This window comes from Sus scrofa, chromosome 4 (assembly GCF_054392235.1).
Source record: "Sus scrofa isolate SSC_HxYL_T2T_F1_AM1 chromosome 4, Sscrofa_HxYL_maternal_Yorkshire_Landrace_v2.0, whole genome shotgun sequence".
Lineage (NCBI taxonomy): Eukaryota > Metazoa > Chordata > Mammalia > Artiodactyla > Suidae > Sus > Sus scrofa.
The window spans coordinates 18,825,813-18,846,063 of NC_139386.1; the positions used below are offsets into that span (position 1 = coordinate 18,825,813).

General features: G+C 41.6%; 1 protein-coding gene across 4 annotated transcripts in view; it reads right to left on the bottom strand.

The window, feature by feature from the left end:
- The window catches only part of COL14A1 (collagen type XIV alpha 1 chain), a 237,272-nt gene that overhangs the window by 45,428 nt on the left and 171,593 nt on the right, over positions 1–20,251 (bottom strand). For all 4 annotated transcript variants that reach the window (NM_001445065.1, XM_005662880.4, XM_021090550.2 and 1 more), the window contains 5 exon segments: positions 65–136; positions 609–662; positions 14,724–14,777; positions 15,131–15,184; positions 16,500–16,595. In NM_001445065.1, coding sequence (NP_001431994.1) covers positions 65–136; positions 609–662; positions 14,724–14,777; positions 15,131–15,184; positions 16,500–16,595 — 330 coding nt within the window.

Here is a 20,251-nt window from a genome sequence, read left to right on the forward strand (position 1 = left end):
ACATGTAAATGAACCAGAGGGATGACTGAGCAACCATTCTGACTGGCTGCTGCCACATACTCACAGGTGGCCCGAGGGCACCTTGGGGTCCCATGCTTCCTGTGATCCCTGGGACTCCGGGGGCACCTGGAATGCCCTAAAAGACAGGAAAATGGAGCAAAGGTGAGGACTCACACATTCTCACAGAGAACATCCAGCTCTCAAGGAGCAGCAAACACACACAGTTAACCCCTGCATCCCCCAGCACCAAGACTTCAGGACCCACTGCTCATTCCTGTGTCTAACTACCAAAAAAGTAAGGAAGGCATTTTAGGAAAAGTCTTCACTCAATTGATTAAATGAAGCTCTTTAAAGGTCAAGCCTAACCTGTGTCTAATAAAAACTAAATCAGTGCAGGTGATCTTATGGCTCAGAGACAGAACGATCAAGCCCCATGGATGCATCATTCTTAAAGGATGTTTTAGGAACAGCTCTGTACCAAAGGATGAGTTCTTACACAACAGCTGAGATGGATGCCAAGGAGAAAGATCTGGCAGAAGAAAAATCTCTCAAAGGAGGTGAATTGCTTTGCAGCAGAGAGTACCCCAGTAGTTCCTGGAAATACTTACAATTGGCCCTGGTGGTCCTGGAGGGCCAGAGGATCCATCCTTTCCAGGAAAGCCCTGGGGGAAGAAAAACACAGTGTGTCAACTATGCAGTTGTTTTACATGGCTTTCAGAAAAGGTGCATCTAATCCCATTTAATATTTGGGGGCCGAGTCCTGTCATTTGCTCTGGACTTCCAAGGATTCACTGCTTTTAAACTCTTCATGGGAATTGCTCTTGGCAAAGACTTTTGTATCTGTTGGCTCTACGAAATTGTCCAGGGCGAGAATTTTCGCTGTAAGAAATGCCACTTACCAACTTAAACAGGTACTTGTTTCCAGAAAATTTTTTTATGAAAATAAGCATAACAAATGAGAAGAGTGATCAATTCTGATCATTAATGATCAGACAAAAAGATGAATTAGTGTCTCTTAGGACCCAAGAGAATTTGGGATAGGGAATCCCTATCACAGGAATCTACATTACAAATTAGGAGTATGACAATATTGCCAATGCTGCAGTTCTTTAGGAGTTGCCCAGGGGAGAACCTGGGGGACTGCCTGCTGCAATGATAGGGTTTTGACTATGGGGCAGGTTTGCTGAATGTGTGCCCTCATGAGTACATGTTTGCTTCCCATTCCATGTTGGAAAGGTTTAAGGCAGAAAGCAAATAATGTTCTTCATAAAAATATCTTCCTATAAACAAAAAGGTCCTATGGTATAACACAGGGAACTATATTCAATATCCTGTGGTAAGCCATAATGGAGAAGAATATCAAAAAGATTAAGAAGGCGTGGTATATATATGCACAATGGAATACTACTCAGTCATAAAAAAGAACAAAATAATGCCATTTGCAGCAACATGGATGCAACTAGAGATTCTCATACAAAGTAAAGTAAGTCAGAAAGAGAAAGACAAATATCATTTGACATCACATATGTAGAATCTAAAATATGGCACAAATGAACCTATCTATAAAATAGAAACAGACTCACAGATAATAGAGAACAGACTTGTGATTGCCAAACAGGAGTGAAGAGGGAGTAGGATGGACTGGGAGTTTGGGGTTAGTAGATGCAAACTATTACATTTATAATGGATAAGAATGAGGTTCTGCTGTATATAGCACAGGGAACTATATCCAATCTCTTGGGATAGAATATGATGGAAGACAGTATGAGAAAAAGAATGTATATATATATATGTAAGACTGGGTCACTATGCTGTACAGTAGAGATTGGCCCAATACTATAAATCAACCATACTTTTAAAAAGAATATAAAAAAGTATATACAGTATAACTGAATCACTTTGCTGTACAGCAGAAATCAACACGACATTGTAAATCAACTATAGTTCAATAAAAAACATTCATAAATTATTGAATATGTGTATGTGTGGTTATTTTATGTGAATGTTAAAAAACAGAACAGCTGGAATGACTTTCTCTCAAATGGCTACAGTTCTTAATAATGGGTGCTGGTCTTCCCAATGTAGTTAAAAATGTGAGAGAGGATCTTCCATCTGATTTTTATAAGTTCATTTTTATAATAAGTTCAAGACATCCCCTTCTACCACATGGAGAAATGGACTTTTCATCTCGGGATTTATCCCCTCCTAGAGGAATCCAGTCTCATCTTAAACCAATGCAAACCAACATCTCCCAGCTTCTTTTGCTGCCTCTCCCAATCCCCTTCCTGAAGTTCCTGCCCCGTTTCCACCGAGCTGTCTCTTCCAATTATCTTGCTCATGAAAATCCATCTTCTTGGAGAAACCCATCCCCATTCACATTATCTCTCCTTATCTCAAGGGAACAGGTAAAAGAGTAAAGATGAGGTTGGCTGAAAAGAAATTGCATGAGTTGGGAGAAAAGGTATGAAATGAAAGGTGGAGTGAAGAGGGGGTAGGGTAAGGGTGTAAGAAAAGCAATGGTGAGGGAGTTCCCGTCATGGCTCAGTGGTTAACAAGCCCGACTAGGAACCATGAGAACGCGGGTTCAATTCTCTGGCCTTGCTCAGTGCGTTAAGGATCCGGCATTTCCGTGAGCTGTGGTTAGGTTGGTGGCTCTGATTTGACCCCTAGCCTAGGAACCTCCATATGCCAAGGGTGCAGGCCTTAAAAAAGAAAAGAAAAGCAATGGTGAGCAAGGCCCTTTTATCAGGCTCTCAAGCTCAAATCCTAGCCAGTCTTAAAGCCAGAAAAGGCAGAGGATTCTAGAACTCACCAATCAATCTTCATGATTTTCCTTTTCGGCCTGGGCGCATGGAGAGGTTACATCTCCCAGCCTCCTGTTCCAGCAATTCTGTTGGAGCCACAGGACTGAGTGCTGGCCAGGGGCAGGGGGCCAATTCCAGTTCTGAGTCACACACATTTCCCATGGGTAATCGTCCACTCTCTTTTCCCCTTCTGTGACAACTTTAGGGGCCACGTGTTTGAGTATCAAAGTTTCCCAAGATGGAAAGACCTTGGGTTCCTAAATGACTATGTGGAACAAAGACCAGACCCCCTCGCCCCACTCCTCTCCCCATCCTGTTGACAGCACTGGATTGTGACCAAGCAACAGACTTTATTTCCACTTGATTTCATTTATTCTATTTTTATTGCTTACAACCACTGAGACTGTAGGATTTTTGCCATAACAGTTATCCTACACTAATATACGAGCTAGTGGGTTTTCTCACTACTACTTCTATTCATTCACTTCAGTTATTCAGTCCAAAATATATGAAGCCAGAAAGCTGCAGTGACAGGCCCAGATACAGATTGTGAGACACACACACACACACACACACACACACACACACACACACTTCCTTGGATTTGCTACCTAAACAACAAAAATTAATACTGACTTAGGCTGAAAGAAATCATTTTGTGCGGAGTTTAAATGTAGCATATCCAGGAAGAGGGCATAAAAAAATAAGAATATATAAGAGAAAAACAGAAACTTAGAACTCCTCTATCCCAACTGCCTCATTATAAGTGGAAAGAGACCTTACAATTTTAAGAAAATGAATTTAAAAAAATCCACTATTATTTCCTGGATGAAGTTCACAAAAAAAGAAAATGGACCTTGAGCATATATTCAATCATTTAAACAGGTATTTTTTTCAAAGACGTCTTTTGCTTCCCACCCTAAAACTCTTCCAGCACCAGATGGGAAGCAGACACATGCTCGTGTGTGAGCTGACACGTGACACGTGAACAGCACCACTGTTCAGCAGTCAAAAGTGTAGCATCACTGCAGGAAGCCTCCCCCGACTCTTTTCCAGGGTGCATTCAGAGAGAAAAAAAAAAAAGTCTCAAAAACAAGCAAGGGCACTTTTATTCACAGAAAGATGCAAGCCATGGCATATTTTCTTAAAAGAAAACTGCATTATTCGAAGGAAGATGTGCAGGAAATAACACACTGACTCCCCTCTGCCCATCACGTGGAAGGGGTTTTAAAAGTAAGGCTGTGTCAGTGTTCTCTGTCATGGCACTGGAAGCATGCTCTTGAGAACAGTTTTGAATTCACCTGATTTACAGACACCATGTGCATCATCTGAAGGGAAGAGGAGGAAAGGCTGCTCTGATTTAGGAGCTCAATTTGGGGAGGAGGCTACTGCTTCCAGTGTGATCAGGTCAAGGGAGCAGACCAGAAGAGGTGTTTGTTCACTCTGGATCCTTCTACCTAAAGAGCACCCTTGGAAGCTGAGATTTCTTTCCTTTTTTTCCTTCCTTCCTTCCTTCTCTCCTTCCTTCCTTCCTTCCTTCTTTTTTTAGGGCCCCACCTGCAGCATATGGAAATTCCCAGGCTAGGGGTCACATGGGAGCTGCAGCTGCCAGCTTATGCCACAGCCACAGAAACACCACATCGGTGCCACATCTACAACCTATGCTGCAGTTTGCAGCAACATTGGAACCTTAACCCACTGAGCGAGGCCAGGGATCAAACCTGCATTCTCACGTACACTGTTGAGTTCTTAACCTGCTGAGCCACAATGGGAACTCCTCTTTTTTTTTTTTTTTTCTTTTTTTTTTCTGAGGGTAGGAATTACATTTTATTCACTTTTCCATTCCTAATACCTTCTTAGCACACAGCTGGCACAAAATAGGTACTAATAAAATGTTAAATTTGGGGAGTTTTTGTTGTGGCACAGGGCGTTAAGAATCCGACTGCAGTGGCTTGGGTTGCTGCAGATGTGCAGGTCTGATCGCTGGCCAGGAGCAGTGGGTTAAGGATCTGGCATTGCTGCACTTGTGGCATAGGTCACAGCTTCAGCTTGGTTCAGTCCCCGGCCTGGGAACTTCCATATGCAGTGGGTGCAGCCTTAAAAAAAAAAAAAAGTAAAATTTGAATAAAATTGAGGTTCCTGGAAGAAACGCTCTAATGATCATGTTGAATAAATAACTATTAACCACAGGGAATGCACGGGAGGTGGTGATGTCAGAGAATGCCAAGGTCATCCCTCCTAGCTCTTAAACCCTCCACAAGCTTGAAGGAAAGGCATTGGGAGTTATCTCCCCTCAGGAGCTGAAATTTCATTTCAGGGAATATCTTAAGTATGGTCTCCTAGAAGCAGACTGAGATATTCAAACTTCTATGCCTTCTTATAACTAAAAAGATATTAGGCTTAATATAATTTTAGAAACATAATCAAAGCCCCCCTTTTCCCAAATTTCTTCCTAATCCTAGAAAATTAAAAAGTTCACATCTTTCACCATTTAGTTTTACTTTTTTTTTTTTTTTTCGTCTTTTTGCCATTTCTTGGGCCGATCCTGCAGCATATGGAAGTTCCCAGGCTCTGGGTCTAATCGGAGCTGAAGCCACTGGCCTACACCAGGGTCACAGCAACGCTGGATCCGAGCCGCGTCTGCAACCTACACTGCAGCTCACGGCAATGCCGGATCATTAACCCACTGAGCAAGGGCAGGGATTGAACCCGCAACCTCATGATTCCTAGTGGGATTCGTTAACCACTGCGCCACGACGGGAACTCCCAGTTTTACTTTTTAACACATACACACACACAGTGTCTTTTTAGGGCTACATCTACGGCATATGGAGGTTCCCAGCTAGAGGTCAAACCAGAGCTGTAGGAACTAGCCTACACCACAGCCACAGCAATGCTAGATCTGAGCCACATCTGCGACCTACACCACAGCTCATGGCAACGCTGGATCCTTAACCCACTGAGCGAGGCCAGGGATTAAACCTGAGTCGTCATGGACACTAGCTAGATTTGTTCCACTGAGACACAATGGGAACTCCTAAAATATATTTTTATTAAAGTATAGTTGATTTATAATGCTGTGTCCATTTCTGCTGTACAGCATAGTAACCCAGTCATACCTATATATACATACTTCTTCTCATCCATCTTCCATCATGTTCTATCCCAAGAGATTGGATATACTTTTAAACTTTGAATAACACTTTAAATTTACCTTTGAAAGATTTTTTTTTTTTCACTTGTAAGCCTCACATGTGTCACATTATTAAGAAATATTTGCAGAACTACTTTGTGCTGGGCATTTTTTTGGGGTCACAATGATTAACAAGGCAGTTTGTTTTCAAGGAGGTTATGGTTTTGAGAAAAGTTAACAATTGAGAGAAAATGGCAACAAGCTCTGATATGACCTAGAAGGTTCCACGGAACATGCAGGAAAAGCACCTAAGCCGGGGTAGGGTGGAGGGAGGCTTTCACAGGAGAGGTGGCATTTAAGTCAAGGGTCCCGGGATGGTTGGGATACTGCATCACTCTCCCTGCTAGGGTACCACTGCGGCATCCACATTACAGCCCATCCTTGCCCACTAGTCAACTCCTAGGCAGGGTTCTGGTCCCTTTTCTCACCTCTTCATCTCCAGGTGAGGTGCAATGGCAGCAGCTTTTTATATCAAAGCAATAAGCTTGGTGAAAAGAAAAACTGTGAAAAATGTCTTCATTTTAGAAGGAAAAAATAATTGGCAAATTCTAGCTTTGTGATTCAGCTTAACTTGAAGCAACGCTCACTGAATGGTCATCAGCCCTTCACAGCTGAAACTGTTTGCACTTCCCCAAACATTTCTGGATCTATAAATTTTCCATTTCATATCAGGAAGCCAATCTCAGTAGACTGTGTTTATGGGTTAAGCACTCTCATAAAAAGAAGAAACCCTTAATTAAGTAACGAAGAGTGAATATTGGGGGATAGAAGATTAAACGATAAGCATAATATGAGAATTCACTTAAACTGACACACAGATTTTTTTTAAAGGGCACAAAATCTGCCACCTACAAACAGGGATGGTTTATAACATGAGCAGCTCCAGGCATGTTTCCTTTTTGAGATTCCCACCTCAAAATATTAATATAAACCCACAACCCACATTAAAAATAATTTTTGCTATAAAAACTTGAAAAGGATTTTTATAATTTGTTTATGAAAACATTTGGCTCTGAGAAACTTATTAAGTTATGGTTGGCTAAGATTTATCAGCAAAAGAAAATCTATCCCAAAATATGTTTTCAAAGTCACTGATAGTTGAATAAATACTAAATTTAATGATGGCTGAAATTAGCAAAGTGTAATATTTTACAGACTTTTAACCAATTCATAATTGTCAGTTTTCTTTTCTATACTTTAGAGCAAACACATATGCATTCTTCAAGCATTTCTTATAGGCACTTAAAAAGTCTATAGTTTCAAGGTGCATCATCTATGGCATGTAAACACTGAAACGGATGTGCCCACAAAGTGTGTTGTGACTAAAATTAAAGTCAGCACCTAGAATTTTTACATTTCTGTAGCTATTAGGAATAGCACTCAGAGCCAGTGACTCAGTTACAAAAATCATCATCCGGGCCTTCTTTGAAGCCTGCAACAGTGGACCACAGACACTAACCATAAGATTCTAGAACCTGCCAATTGGTAAACCCTTTGACCAACAGTACACTCTCAGGTAAAGGGACATCTGTAAGAAGCTGGCATCTGATGAGTTTTTGAAAGGGAACAAATTCAAGCAATGAAGAATAAAGAAACACTTGAAACTCCTGCTGCACAATTTCAACTTGGAGAGCAACATGGCTATCAGCCACAAGAAATAAGGCTGCTACTTGCAGCAAAGGATTTAGACAAACCACCAGATTACGAGGCCAAGCAACAAATAGCCACAGACTCTGTAAACACTGGCCCAGGTCAGAGATCCAAGATTAGTCCTTATGTGTGATACCATGTTGAGTCACACTGGGGAATTTTCAGTCACACACACACCATATGTATGTATGTATGTATGTATGTATGTATGTATGTGTGTGTGTGTGTGTGTGTGCGTGTGTGTGTATAAACATATATGTGCATTCTTTTTTTCTTTTTAGGGCTATGCCTGCAGTATATGAGAGTTCCCAGGCTCAGGGTGCAACTGGAACTGAGATGCGCCTGTGACTTATGATGCAGTTTGCAGCAACACTGGATCCTTAACCCACTGAGCGATGCCAGGAACTGAACCTGAGTCCTCATGGATACTGTGTCGGTTTCCTAACCCACTGAGCCACAACAGGAACTCCAATGTATATTTTTACATGTGCTCACAATAAGCCATTTTTAAGTGTAAAAGTTTATATACATATTACATGTATAATTTAAATGTGTATATAGAGAGATATAAACATGTTTTAATAACCTGCAATGGTGACTTCAGTGAGTGAAAACAATAGCAACGTTCTACCCAAGAAATTACTCTGACATATAAAGAGCTTCACATATATTCAATCACCCGGTGATTCCAAAACATAGTTGATTATTAGAATCATTAAGCTTTTTAAAGCTAGACATTCCTAAGTTATACCCAAGACCTTTTGTATCTGAATCTCTGAGGGTGAAACCCAGGAATCTGTGTATTTAAAAAACAAAGCAAAACACTGAATAATAACTTGATCACTTAGGTTGTGGAACTGCTGGTTTACAAATATAAAAATATCTGGTCTGAGCCTGAAGGACAGTGTTAGACCAATATCACTTGTACCCTGTGCCCCCACAGAAGTATCTTTAAAGCCAGTAACCACAGGAAGCTGGTTACCTAAGTAACGGCTCAACTCAGATGGGCTACTATCCAAGTAAAGGTAAAAAGTAATCAAAGAAACATAGTCTTATGTGTCAACTATCAGCTTCTGTTTCTACTGCAAAATCGAGGACCTTTTGGATGAGAACTCTTCAGTAGTGGAGTTTCTGCTCATGAATATCGTTTTTGGAAGAGTTGCTTACTTTTACAAAATCCCACTTTAACCTTTAATAAAATTTTGTGGAAAGAAAGAGGGCAATGTTGGAACCTGAGAGATGGATTATAATCCTGGCTCCAACACTCACTAGCTGGGTGGTGTTGTTTGAGTTACTTCGGCTTTCAGAGCTTCAGATTCTTGGTCTGCATAATGCGGTAACAGTGCCTAGCATTAGTGGTTATTCTGACGATTGGAGACCATATCATTTGCAAAGCACTGCACTTAATCCATAATCAATGAGAGTGGCTGTGGCTCTTTCTACTAAAATAATTGGACAGGTCTCGAGTGCATATACTCTCATTACTGTGGTTGACTGTGAGAAGGTTTTCCTGGGGTTTTATAAAGACCTGTCTAGACTCACACCAAAAAAAAAATCAAATCAAATCATTCTCTCCACTAGCTTTGTGATGGTTTTTCACATTTCCTCTTCTGAAGGAGGAGGATACCCCAGGGGATCATTATCATGAATCTTAGTATTTAACAAAATATGCCTGAGATGAATCTCTCACCACTGCTTGACATTTATGATAGGAATTAAATCCAGATCGTTGACTCAAGTTCAATTTCTCAAGTATTTTAAGTCCAACTCACTTTGATGAAGTGGGACATTCATTACAAATATGGTCTTTGTGCACACCAAACCCACAGAAAAAGGAAACCTGTTCCAAATGTCCTTTTGCCACGGACTCCAAGAAAATTAAACAACAGCAGGCCACTGGCTTTTTCTTTAGACTTTTTTTCACAATTCTCTAAAACCTTCTAAGGTGGCTTAATGATACCAAAGACAGGCATTGTGAAATATTGTACTATCCTGACTCGTTAGGTTTACACTGAAAACAGTCAATACGCATGTTGGCCAAAATTAAATTTTTATATAGAAATTCTTTACATGAATTAATTCCCACTCTAGCTCTATGGAGATGAATATTATTTTTTCCACTTCACAGATGAGGAAAGTGAGGCTTGGCACTTGTCAGTAACTGGCTCAGTGTCACATGGTTAGGGTTCAAGCTGAGGTCTGGCTAACTGACCAAAGCTATGATATTCACCACTGAGCCATCCTGCTTATCATAACCACACAAGTTCAGCAGAATTAATCCAGAATTTCTTAAATGGTATTTCCTCTTTTATAAACGAAAAAGGAAGGCCGTGGTTATGGCATGAAGGCGAGAGTTACAGGGAGCAGTAACTTGGGGGAAAGGAAGCATTCCAAATTCAGTTTACTTGGAATTTTAAAAAGAATACCCTTGGTACAAGGGAGGAATGGCTATCTTCCAGGTGCCATAAAATATATATCTCCTTGTCATTTTTATTTCTTGTCTCTCTGAATTTTTATAAAACCATACTAAGAATTGGAAAATTAAAATAATTTTTAAAGCTTCCATTTGGAGTGCTTGACAGAAAGCTGGTGGTCTTGGATCTAAATGAGCCTCAGAACTAGCAAAGAGGTGGTTTTTCCTTTCTTTCTTTTTCAGTTCTTTCTTTCTCTTCTTATATGTTATCATCCATGTCTTGCCTGTCCTTTCTGGTTTCTTGAAGGACCACAGGGATGTCTTGGGTGGGGATGAGAGATCTACTCTACATCAGAGGAGCCCAAAGGTCACAGGGTGGACTTTGGCCGGGGGGAGGGGGGTCACTAAGAAAAGAGGAGGAAGAGGGCAAAAGGGAGATGGGAAAATTGACAGCAGAAAAGAGAGATGAGATGAGGTTGGCTGTCAGAAGGAAAGCTGAATGATGCCTGAATGCATTCAACTGTTAAACCTGCATTTGAACTGTTGCTTTATATGCTGTGGTCCTGCCTTGTGCTCTGCTGGCTTCCCAGCAAGAAGCTGAGACTGGTTCAATGAAGAAGTCCAACGTTGGCTGGACTTGCTTATGGCCTGAGGCCCAGGGGTTTGAGCCGCCTCTACAAGTCAAAGATTCCCCTTGAGAGAAGCCAGGATAAGCTAGAAACATTAGAAAACATGTTTCCTGTTTAAAGAGGAGATGTTTAATCTTCCTTTTATTCTCTGCTAAACTCTCCCTCATTGCAGGCTAGAGAGGGGTCACATTGGCACTGGTTCCAGGTGAGAGATGCTAACCCTTCCCGAAGCTAATAGTCACAGCGATGATCTGAGCCTTGGGCTGTGCGTTCTTAGCTGTCCCAAGAAAAGACAAGACTAAAAAGAAAGAATAGCCCATGACTCCTAGAGCACCCTTCACTCCCACTCCCTGCCACTCCCCAAGGAGCTAGAAGCCCTGATTGGACATTGTCACCCATATTTATCCCAGCTTCCTGCTTCTTTGCCCTGAATGGAAATGAGGCACAGCAACGTTAAGTGCTTGGAGTAAAGAAAAGACAAAATCACTCTGTCTTCCCGATGCCCTAGACAGCTAAGCCTAACTGGACAGTTTTCTGGAAGTGGCTTCTTAGGCACTGCAGCAGGAAGTCTCATCTACCAGTATGTTTGTTCTTAGTCTGTTCTGTGCCGTGGTTGTCATTGTCATGGTCATCATCATCGTCATCATTTTCTTTCTGAACGCAACTTGGCCTTTGATGACGGCCTAAGGCAGAGCAGGAAAAACCTTATCTGTTTGTCCTTAGTACTCTTCCAGCAAACCCCACCACCCCTTCCTAACCAGAGAGACCTGGCCCCATCAAAGGCACTCCATGTCTTAGAACTGCTGCGAGCACTATGAAGCTGGTCCTGGGCCAACAACTCTACAGTCCTGCTAAGTAATTACCTCATTGTTTCAGACCTTTTGCTTTCATTAAGCCTCTAGATACTTGACTAAACAGATCAGAGCCAACTAAATAACTATTTTCCCCATCTTCCCTCTCTTCTTGACTGTCTCTGATGAAGGCTCATTGGTTTTCCTGGCCCCAGGGAAGAGTCATGCTCTTGACTCCACTTCATCCTTCATGGTGTACAAACTGCCTCCTTTAGCCATTGAAAGTCTCTCCTCCTCTGGATCCTTCCCCTTCTGGAGGTAGTAGTGGACAACTCTTTCTAGGCTGAGCAGAGTACATGGCACATAGTAGGTACTCAATTAAAAAAACTGTAATTGCAATGTATACATCTAAGGATAACCTGACCCCCTTGCTGTACAATGGGAAAATAAAATAAAAAAAAAAGAAAAAAAATATGTGCTAAATATCTTACTAAATAAGGTATTAAGATACTGAAAAAACATATATGCAGTCCCTCCCTCAAGTAGGGCAACCGTGTTACACAATTCCAGGGGGCACCACTATATTTTATTTTGTGTTAATGGTGCCCCTTAGAGTTGTACGCCAGAATAGTATTGCCCTCAAATGCCTTTTCTAAAACAACTGTCACAAGATTTTTTGTTTGTTTGTTTTAACATGGCCCCATAAAAAACGAGTGTCTTCTGGAAACTAAGTTTAAAAAGTAACTCCATTCCCATCCAAGGATTTTTCACAGTAGGAATTAAAGACACTTGAAAGTTTTACCCCCAGAATGAAGATGAGAGGGAAATAAAATCCATGAACAGGAGTTCCCATTGTGGCTCAGTGATAATGAACCCAACTAGTATCCATGAGGATGCAGGTTCCATCCCTAGCCTCGCTCAGTGGGCTAAGGATCCATCGTGAGCTGTGGTGTAGGCTGCAGACATGGGTCTGATCTGGAATCCAGCAGTTACAGTTTGGATTCGATCCCTAACCTGGGAACCTCCATATGCTGCAGGTAATGGCCCTAAAATCTAAAAAATAAAATAAAATAAAATAAAATCCATGAACAGATATCTTAACATGTTATAACAGCTCTGAGACTGCTTATCCTATGGAAGAAAACATGTTTGGAACAATGGGAAAATATTTCCAAAAAGTCTGTGTTGGTATATCAGCTTTAAAAGAATTCCAAACACAGACGATCTAGACAATAACCCAATATGTTTGATCAGGGAGTTCTTTGCCAAGACTGGACTCTATGCATCAATAAATCAAGTAAATTCACTGAACCAAATCTTTAAAATTGCTGTTTTCAGAGCTTCAGGAATCACGAAAGAATCTAGGTGTGTAACCACACAGGATCTTAGCCTAAGCCCTTTGCCAAAACATATAAATACTTTGACACTCCTTCCATATGTACAAGAAACCTACTTAAATATAACTGTTAGAGAATGCTTCCTTTAGATATATTCACCTGGACACGCCTTACAGACTGAATAATTCTACTTGATGGATAGAGACTAAACCAAGATTTTAAATAAGTGAACGTTTGATGTAAAACCAAAAATCCTCCCCCAAACCCCAATGTGGAAGGAATTTAACTTCCCACACCTACATTCCTATAGAAAAAAATGATTTCCTTATTCCTGAGTTGCACAGCTACCCTGAGCTGAAGGCAGACCTTGTTTGAGTAGAGAAGTGTGTTTTCCAGCCAATCGTTCACTCATCTAGTAGGTTAGTTGTCCCCCAAATATCTATGGACATCAAATACGTTGTCCTTCAATGGATTGGATCTAAGTGGTGGCCACCAAATATAATTCAGTCTGTGCAGCTGCCCACGTGTCTACATCTGACCATTTGAGGAAGACCAGCCTCTCGTCCTTTCTGAAAATGGAGTGACTTCCTATTGCCTTCCTGTTAAAGCTCAAAACCCTTGGCCCGAAAAAGGAATAGATGATTTAAGTGAATTTGGATCTGCCTCTCTAGCTTCATCTCTTGACAGTCTTTCCACACCGAGGTGTTTGCACACGTGTGCATGTGAGCACACACGCGTGCACACACGCGTGCACACACACACACACACACACAGTATGCTAATCTCCAGCCATACCGAACTATGTGCAGTAATGGAAATGCCCCACCTTCTCTTCAGCTCCACTCCTTTGTATATGGCGTTCTCTGTACTTGCAACAGGTTGCCTTTCCTCGTGTATCTGGCTAGTTTCTATTTCTCCACTGAGACTCAGCCTATATGGTGCCTCCTCTGGGAAGCTTTCCCTGACCCTCTAAATCTGGCCTTGTGCTCCCATAGGGCTTTGTAAATACTCCCATTACAGCAATTTTTTTTTTTTTGTCTTTTTAAGCCTGCACCCACAGTATACGGAGGTTCCCAGGCTAGGGGTTGAATCAGAGCTGTAGCTGCTAGCTTACACCACAGCCACACCAAGGCCGGATCCGAGCTGAGTCTGTGACCTACCCCACAGCTCACAGCAAGGCCAGATCTTTAACCCACTGATTGAGGCCAGAGATTGAAACTGCGTCCTCATGGATATTAGTCATATTCATTTCTGCTGAGCGACAACAGGAACTCCTATAGCCTATGTTATAGTTTCTTTCTATTTGGTCCTATTTCCTCCCAATAAGCTATAAATTCTTTGAGGACAAGAACTTCAGTCCTGGCTCAGTGAAGATATATGTTGACTAAACAAACTCTAGATGTTAACTCATCCTTCTCCTAACCATCCCTATACTTTCTTTTACTATTGTTGGCTTGAACAGGTTCAAAGAATGGATAATTAACATATAGTAAATAAATGGAGAATACTCAGATAGTCATCATAATTAAACTTTGACTCATCTGATTCTTCATTTCCTTCAGGTTGGTGCCTTGAGAATTTGAAACAATTGGAACATCTGTTAGACCAATGCACACAATTCAGTGCAAACTCTATTCAGGTTATGGGAACACCCAGAAAGAGGCGTGGCTAATTGGGGAAGGTTTGATGAAAGTGTCTAGATTTTAAGGGAAGTAACAAACATAGAAGACATCAGTGATGGGAAAGAGATGCAGGATAAGTAGCATGTAGAGAGACGGGAGGAAAAATAAAGACGAAAGAAAACACCTGGTTGGACTTCCTTGCATAGAAGTTACCAGCAGCAAAGAGGAGCTTGGTGAGAAATCTACTGGGCTAAGCTAGCAAGCAACCCTGGGCAAGATCTTACCCTCTGGCCTGGTGATCCATCACGTCCTGGGGAACCAACACTTCCCGGGATGCCCTAGAGAGAGCAAAGACAGGAAAGAGTCAGAGTCATGGAAATCGGTTACCCTCTCACCCGGCTTCCCTGACATAGAGCAATTTCTCCAAACGAACCCGACAGCATAAAGGTGAGAATTCAGAACCCAGAAGTCATTCACAGGAAAGGAAAACTGTCCCCCACCAGGGCTCACAGTAGGGGACATCAGTAGGACCCTCAGAGAAGGCTTAACGTCAATAAATACAGGCTAATGGTCCTCAATACAGAAATCACTCATTGCCAAGGTCACAGCTGACCTTAGAAGCTATGGGCTTCTTTTCTCTTGGCAAAGCTCTAGAGCTGAGAGCAATGGACTCAAAAAATAGAAATAATACCTGTGGGCCAGGAAGTCCGGTCTCTCCTTTCTCTCCCTTTTCCCCTGGCATTCCCTGAACATCCGAAAGGACAAAAGGGGTTAAGTTCACATAAGTAAATCCTTAGTCTTTTCTTTCTCTCCACTGGCTCTCCTAATGTTTTCAACATTATTTTCACACTAGCATCCAAATGCAGCATATTTCACTTCTCACATATGCTGCACCACTTATGTAAGCATTCCTACAGAGCAGAATGTTTATATAGCAGAATAGTTTAAACACAGAATATACAGCTGGATATGGTGAAGCTCATACTGTAAATATTTTAAGATTATTTATAATTGAGATTTTAAAGCTAATACCTTTATTTATTTATTTATTTTGTTTGGGCTAGAACTTTTTAAGAATGGAAGAGCAAACATCATACCTGACAGCTAACAAGACTTCAACAAATATTTAGTAGTAGTAATTATATGAACTGTCATGTTAATGCTTTTTTAGAGGTGAAAATAACCGGAAAGGAAGACTTCTCAGCTAGGGAGACACCATCTTATGCATAGAAAGATCACTAAAAATGTGCTTAAAAGCATCATGCTTCAAATACCTACTACAGAGATTGGTTTTATTCCTTAAATCTAGATCCCTCTAGTAAGAGTAATGAAAATCAGTGAGTGGCATTAAATTTGTCTTCAACGGTACAAACAGCTTATGCAAAGAAATATGGCTGTCTACAGACTATCTCTATACAGCTGTGTCTGAAGAGCACACTGTCTATAGTCTAAAACTCATACTCAGAGTGCCACCTTTTGATGCTTGTTGAGATAAAGATCATAAGGAAATGGCATTCATGAATCTATTTCCATTATCACGACAAATGCAAAATGAATAACTTAAATTTGTATAACATTGTTCCTTTCTAGATTTTATCACACCCACAAAGGACTTAGTCTAATGACAAAAAGAGCCATACATGTCAAGCCCTGATTTCTTTCTTTTTTTAAAGTTTTGGGTGCGCCTGCAGCATGTGGACGTTTCCAGGCCAGGGACTGAACCTGTGCCACAGCAACGACCTGTGCCACTGCAGTGACAACACCAGATCCTTAACCCACTGTGCCACAGAGAACCCCCCACCCCGCCTTCTTCCCTATAGACAAATTATTTGTGGATATACCTAATCCCTAGAAACATATCTGTTTGTAAAAGACCCCCTTCATTGAACAAAAAGCTGGCTAATGAATGAACTCTCAGTTATTACTTTCATTTCTTATTTTTAGGGGTTGGAAGAGGCTCAGGATCATTTTTAAGGCGACAGAAGACAAAAGTTCATTCTATACAACTCATGGAGACATGATACCAATAAAACCCATCGGAATGTTTACACACAACTCACAGGCATTCCTTGAATGGACAGACCACTTGGTCCTTGGGGTCCAGGGGGACCCTGATGTCCTGGAGGGCCTGTTTCACCCCGAGGGCCATCTGGTCCCTGGAAGGCAAGAGAGGAAAGTCATCCCAGAGGCACATTAACCCCTCTGGTGCTCAGAAGTATCTGCTACTCAGATATTTCTGCTTAGGGGATTTATAATTTATTTCATTAAATAATTTTTCCTAAGACATACAATACTCATAGGATAACAAGACACCGAGCCTCAGATGATTCACCTTCCAGGCAAAGTGTCATGAGTAAGCTGCACGAGTAAACACACAGGAGTTGCTGCAACTTCATTTATTTATTTTTGCTTCCATAAATACGAACACTGTGCCAACTGTGTGAGTAACCAGATCCCCCACACTCCATAACAAATCCAACAGATAGACGTGATAAAGACCACCCTCTTGGTCTGTGAAGCTTCACACCATCCAGCCAAACGACGTTTTCTCCACCTTCACCACTGTGAACGCTCTATCTCTGGGCCCCTGCTCTGCATTTATTGAGAAGGGTGCACCTCCCCTCTCATTTCTTCCTCATCACAAACCTGCCATCACGTACGCCTCCTCTTCAATGTCCGCCGAATCCCCTGCCTTCGTCTCAACATTACCTGATTGCTTTTCTTCTCAGGATCAGACATTCCTTTCACTTGCAACAATTCTTTATAGTTTGGAATTGGTCATCATTTGGCTAAAACCACACCACCTCTACAGTCTTACACCCTGAAAAACCTACTTCTCCTCAGCCTCGTCTTCTTCCCCTGCTCTCATTCTGTGACTCCACTAAAAGCTATGATTTTACAAGACTTCTAACACCTGGGAATCATTTTAAATGTGAGATTGATGAATCCATTACTGGGGATAAATAACACAGAAGAAAAGCCAATTGGTGTAAAGCAGGGGAAAGACGGGTGCAGCCAAAGACCTGTTGAGTTCAAGGTGTGTGAGGATAATGATGGGGGGGGATGTCTAGTTGTTTAGGGGTCAAGATCGTTCTGAGCTGGAGTGGATTTTGGAGGAGGTGAAGATGTGTTTGTGGGATGTGTTGATAGAGGGAACGAGGAAATGGATAAAGATGAGATGACAACCAGGTAGAAGGGAGAGAAAGAAAAGCCTGGGAAAGAATCTGAAATAGAGAAGACAGAATCAGAAGGAGAAAGAGGATGGACTGGTGGGGTGGTAGAGGAAAGGCCCGAAGAGGAAGAAATTTCAAATAGACAGCTATCCAGTTATGCCAAAAGCTGTAGAAACCTCAAGATAAGAACTAAACTACAGACTATGGATTTGGCAACAAGGAAGACTGGTGACTTTAATGAGAGCCATTTTGTTGGATTCCTAGGGGAACGGAGATTATGTGTGTTAAGAGTGACTTGGATTTGTATGTTAATGAAATTATGTACTCCTTTCTTGCTTGCTTATTTCACCACTTGGCAGAGTGTTTCATTTGTTTGTTTGTTTTTTGGCTGTGCCTGTGGCATGCGGAAGTTCCCAGGCTAAGGATCAAACCTGTGCCACAGCAGACAGCAGGGACCTGAGTCACAGCGGTGACAATGCTGGATCCTTAACCTTCTAGGCCACCAGGGAACTCGCAGAAGAGTGTTTTTGAGGTTTATCCGTTTTGTTACACGTTTCAGTGGTAAGACCCTTTTGGTTGTTGAGGAATATTCCATTGCATGGATATACAAAAAATTGTTCATTCGCCTGTTGATGATGGATGTTCAAACTATTTTCAGTTTTTTGCTATTGTGAATAAAGCTGCTATGAAAGTTTATGCAAATCTCAGAACAACTATTTTGGAGGCATGGGTGCAGAAGCATGAATGAAAACTATTCTTATAAGAAACATGGTGTAAGAGGAAAGAAAGGTAGGTAGGTTTTTAATATGATGGAAGAGACATGGAGGTGATTTATAAATATTACTTATTACTTATAATAGTTTAATAATATATCATTTGCACATTTTTTTCTGTCTTTTGGTCTTTTTAGGGCTGCACCCATGGCATATGGAGGTTCCCAGGGCGAAGGGTTGAATCAGAGCTGTAGCTGCCAGCCTACGCCACAGCCACAGAAACGCGGGATCCAGGCAGCGTCTGCGACCTACACCACAGCTCATGGCAATGCTGGATCCTTAACCCACTGGGAAAGGCCAGGGATCACACCTGCATCCTCATGGATACTAGTTGGGTACGTTAACCCCTGAGCTATGACACGGGAACTCCTCATTTGCACATTATCAAGGAATTGAGGTGAAGGACAGGAAGTAGGTGGTTCCATTTTATTCTGTAAAGCATGAGACATAAACAACTAGGAGAGGCCAGAGATAGGGCTGCTTTGAGCTTCTCGATTCATATGATCTATTTGCTGCAACTGAAATATGAAGCCACAAAATTTAAAATATTATATATTGAGGCTTTCCACATGGAAGTTATAATTTATCTGTCCAAACACTGTCCACGTTGGTGACCATGTGAGCATCCTTTGTCCAAAAGGAATTTTTCCTTGCATCCGTGATTCATCAAAATTATTGTACAGGAATAACCACCTCAGCAGTGGTCCTGTGGGAATGGATTATGAGAGGAAAGGGGTAAATCTTGAGGTTCTCAAACACCTATGAATCTAATACGAATTTAAGATCAGAACCATCATCCAGCAAGAAAGGCAGGAAAACGATGGGATCACGGTGTTCAAGGGGTTGGGAAGAGGGAGCCAGAATCTGCGGGCGCTCATGGGCACTGCACTTGGGTGAAACCAAGAAAGACCCGGGGGTGTCTCATTGTGTCTTCAAACCACTGGCCTCTTTCGTAGCACATCAGAGATAGAGTCAAGTACGATACAGCCAGTCTCTGCCTGAGAAATGTGTCACAGTCTCAAAAAAAAAGGAGCTATCCAATGGTCTGAGTTTTGGGTTGGGTGGTACCCGATTAATTATCTTCAGCCTTCTTTCATTTACTTCTTTGTCCCCCGCCCCCCAGTCTCTCCTACCTTGCTTCCCTTATTTCCAATTTTCTCCTAAAAAAAAAAAAGTTGCAATGTTCTCTTCTCCATGAATAAATACTGTGCAAATATAACATGTAACCATATCGAAGCAGTATGTCAAGCAAGATGGATGGAGAGACGACGGGGAGCAACATGGTGGAAGTGAGACAGGGAGTCAAGTTATAAAGGGCCTTGAATGCTATGCTAAGGAGGGTGATTTGTATTCTCAAGATAATTGCACTTGACGGCAGGGTTTAAGAATATGCTATGATCCAGTATAGCTTTAAAGAAATAAATCTGGAGGAAGATGTGAATCAAAAAATCAAGCCACTGGAGCCAGGAGACCAATTAGAAGATTTGCCAAAAGCCAGATAAAGGATAGTGAAGCCTGAACTCAATTAGCGGCTGGGCTCTGGCCATCCCTTGGGGTGTCTTTGTGCAAAGCAGAAAAACATGTGCCTTGACATGGATTGGAACAACTTGGTCCTCTTAATTGGGGCCTTTGTTCAGTGCACAACCTGAACTACTACACTTGGTGGCTCTGGGCAGTGAGAATGGAAAATAGAGCTATCTGTGTTTGATGGCACATGGTGGGAAGGGAGAAGGAGGAGTCTAAACCTGAGAAATTACCTGGAGGACTGTTACCTAGTTTTGATTCAGCACTCCCCCATGATACTTTTTTTTTTTTTTTTTGCTTTTTAGGGTCTCACCCTCAGCATATGGAGGTTTCCAGGCTAGG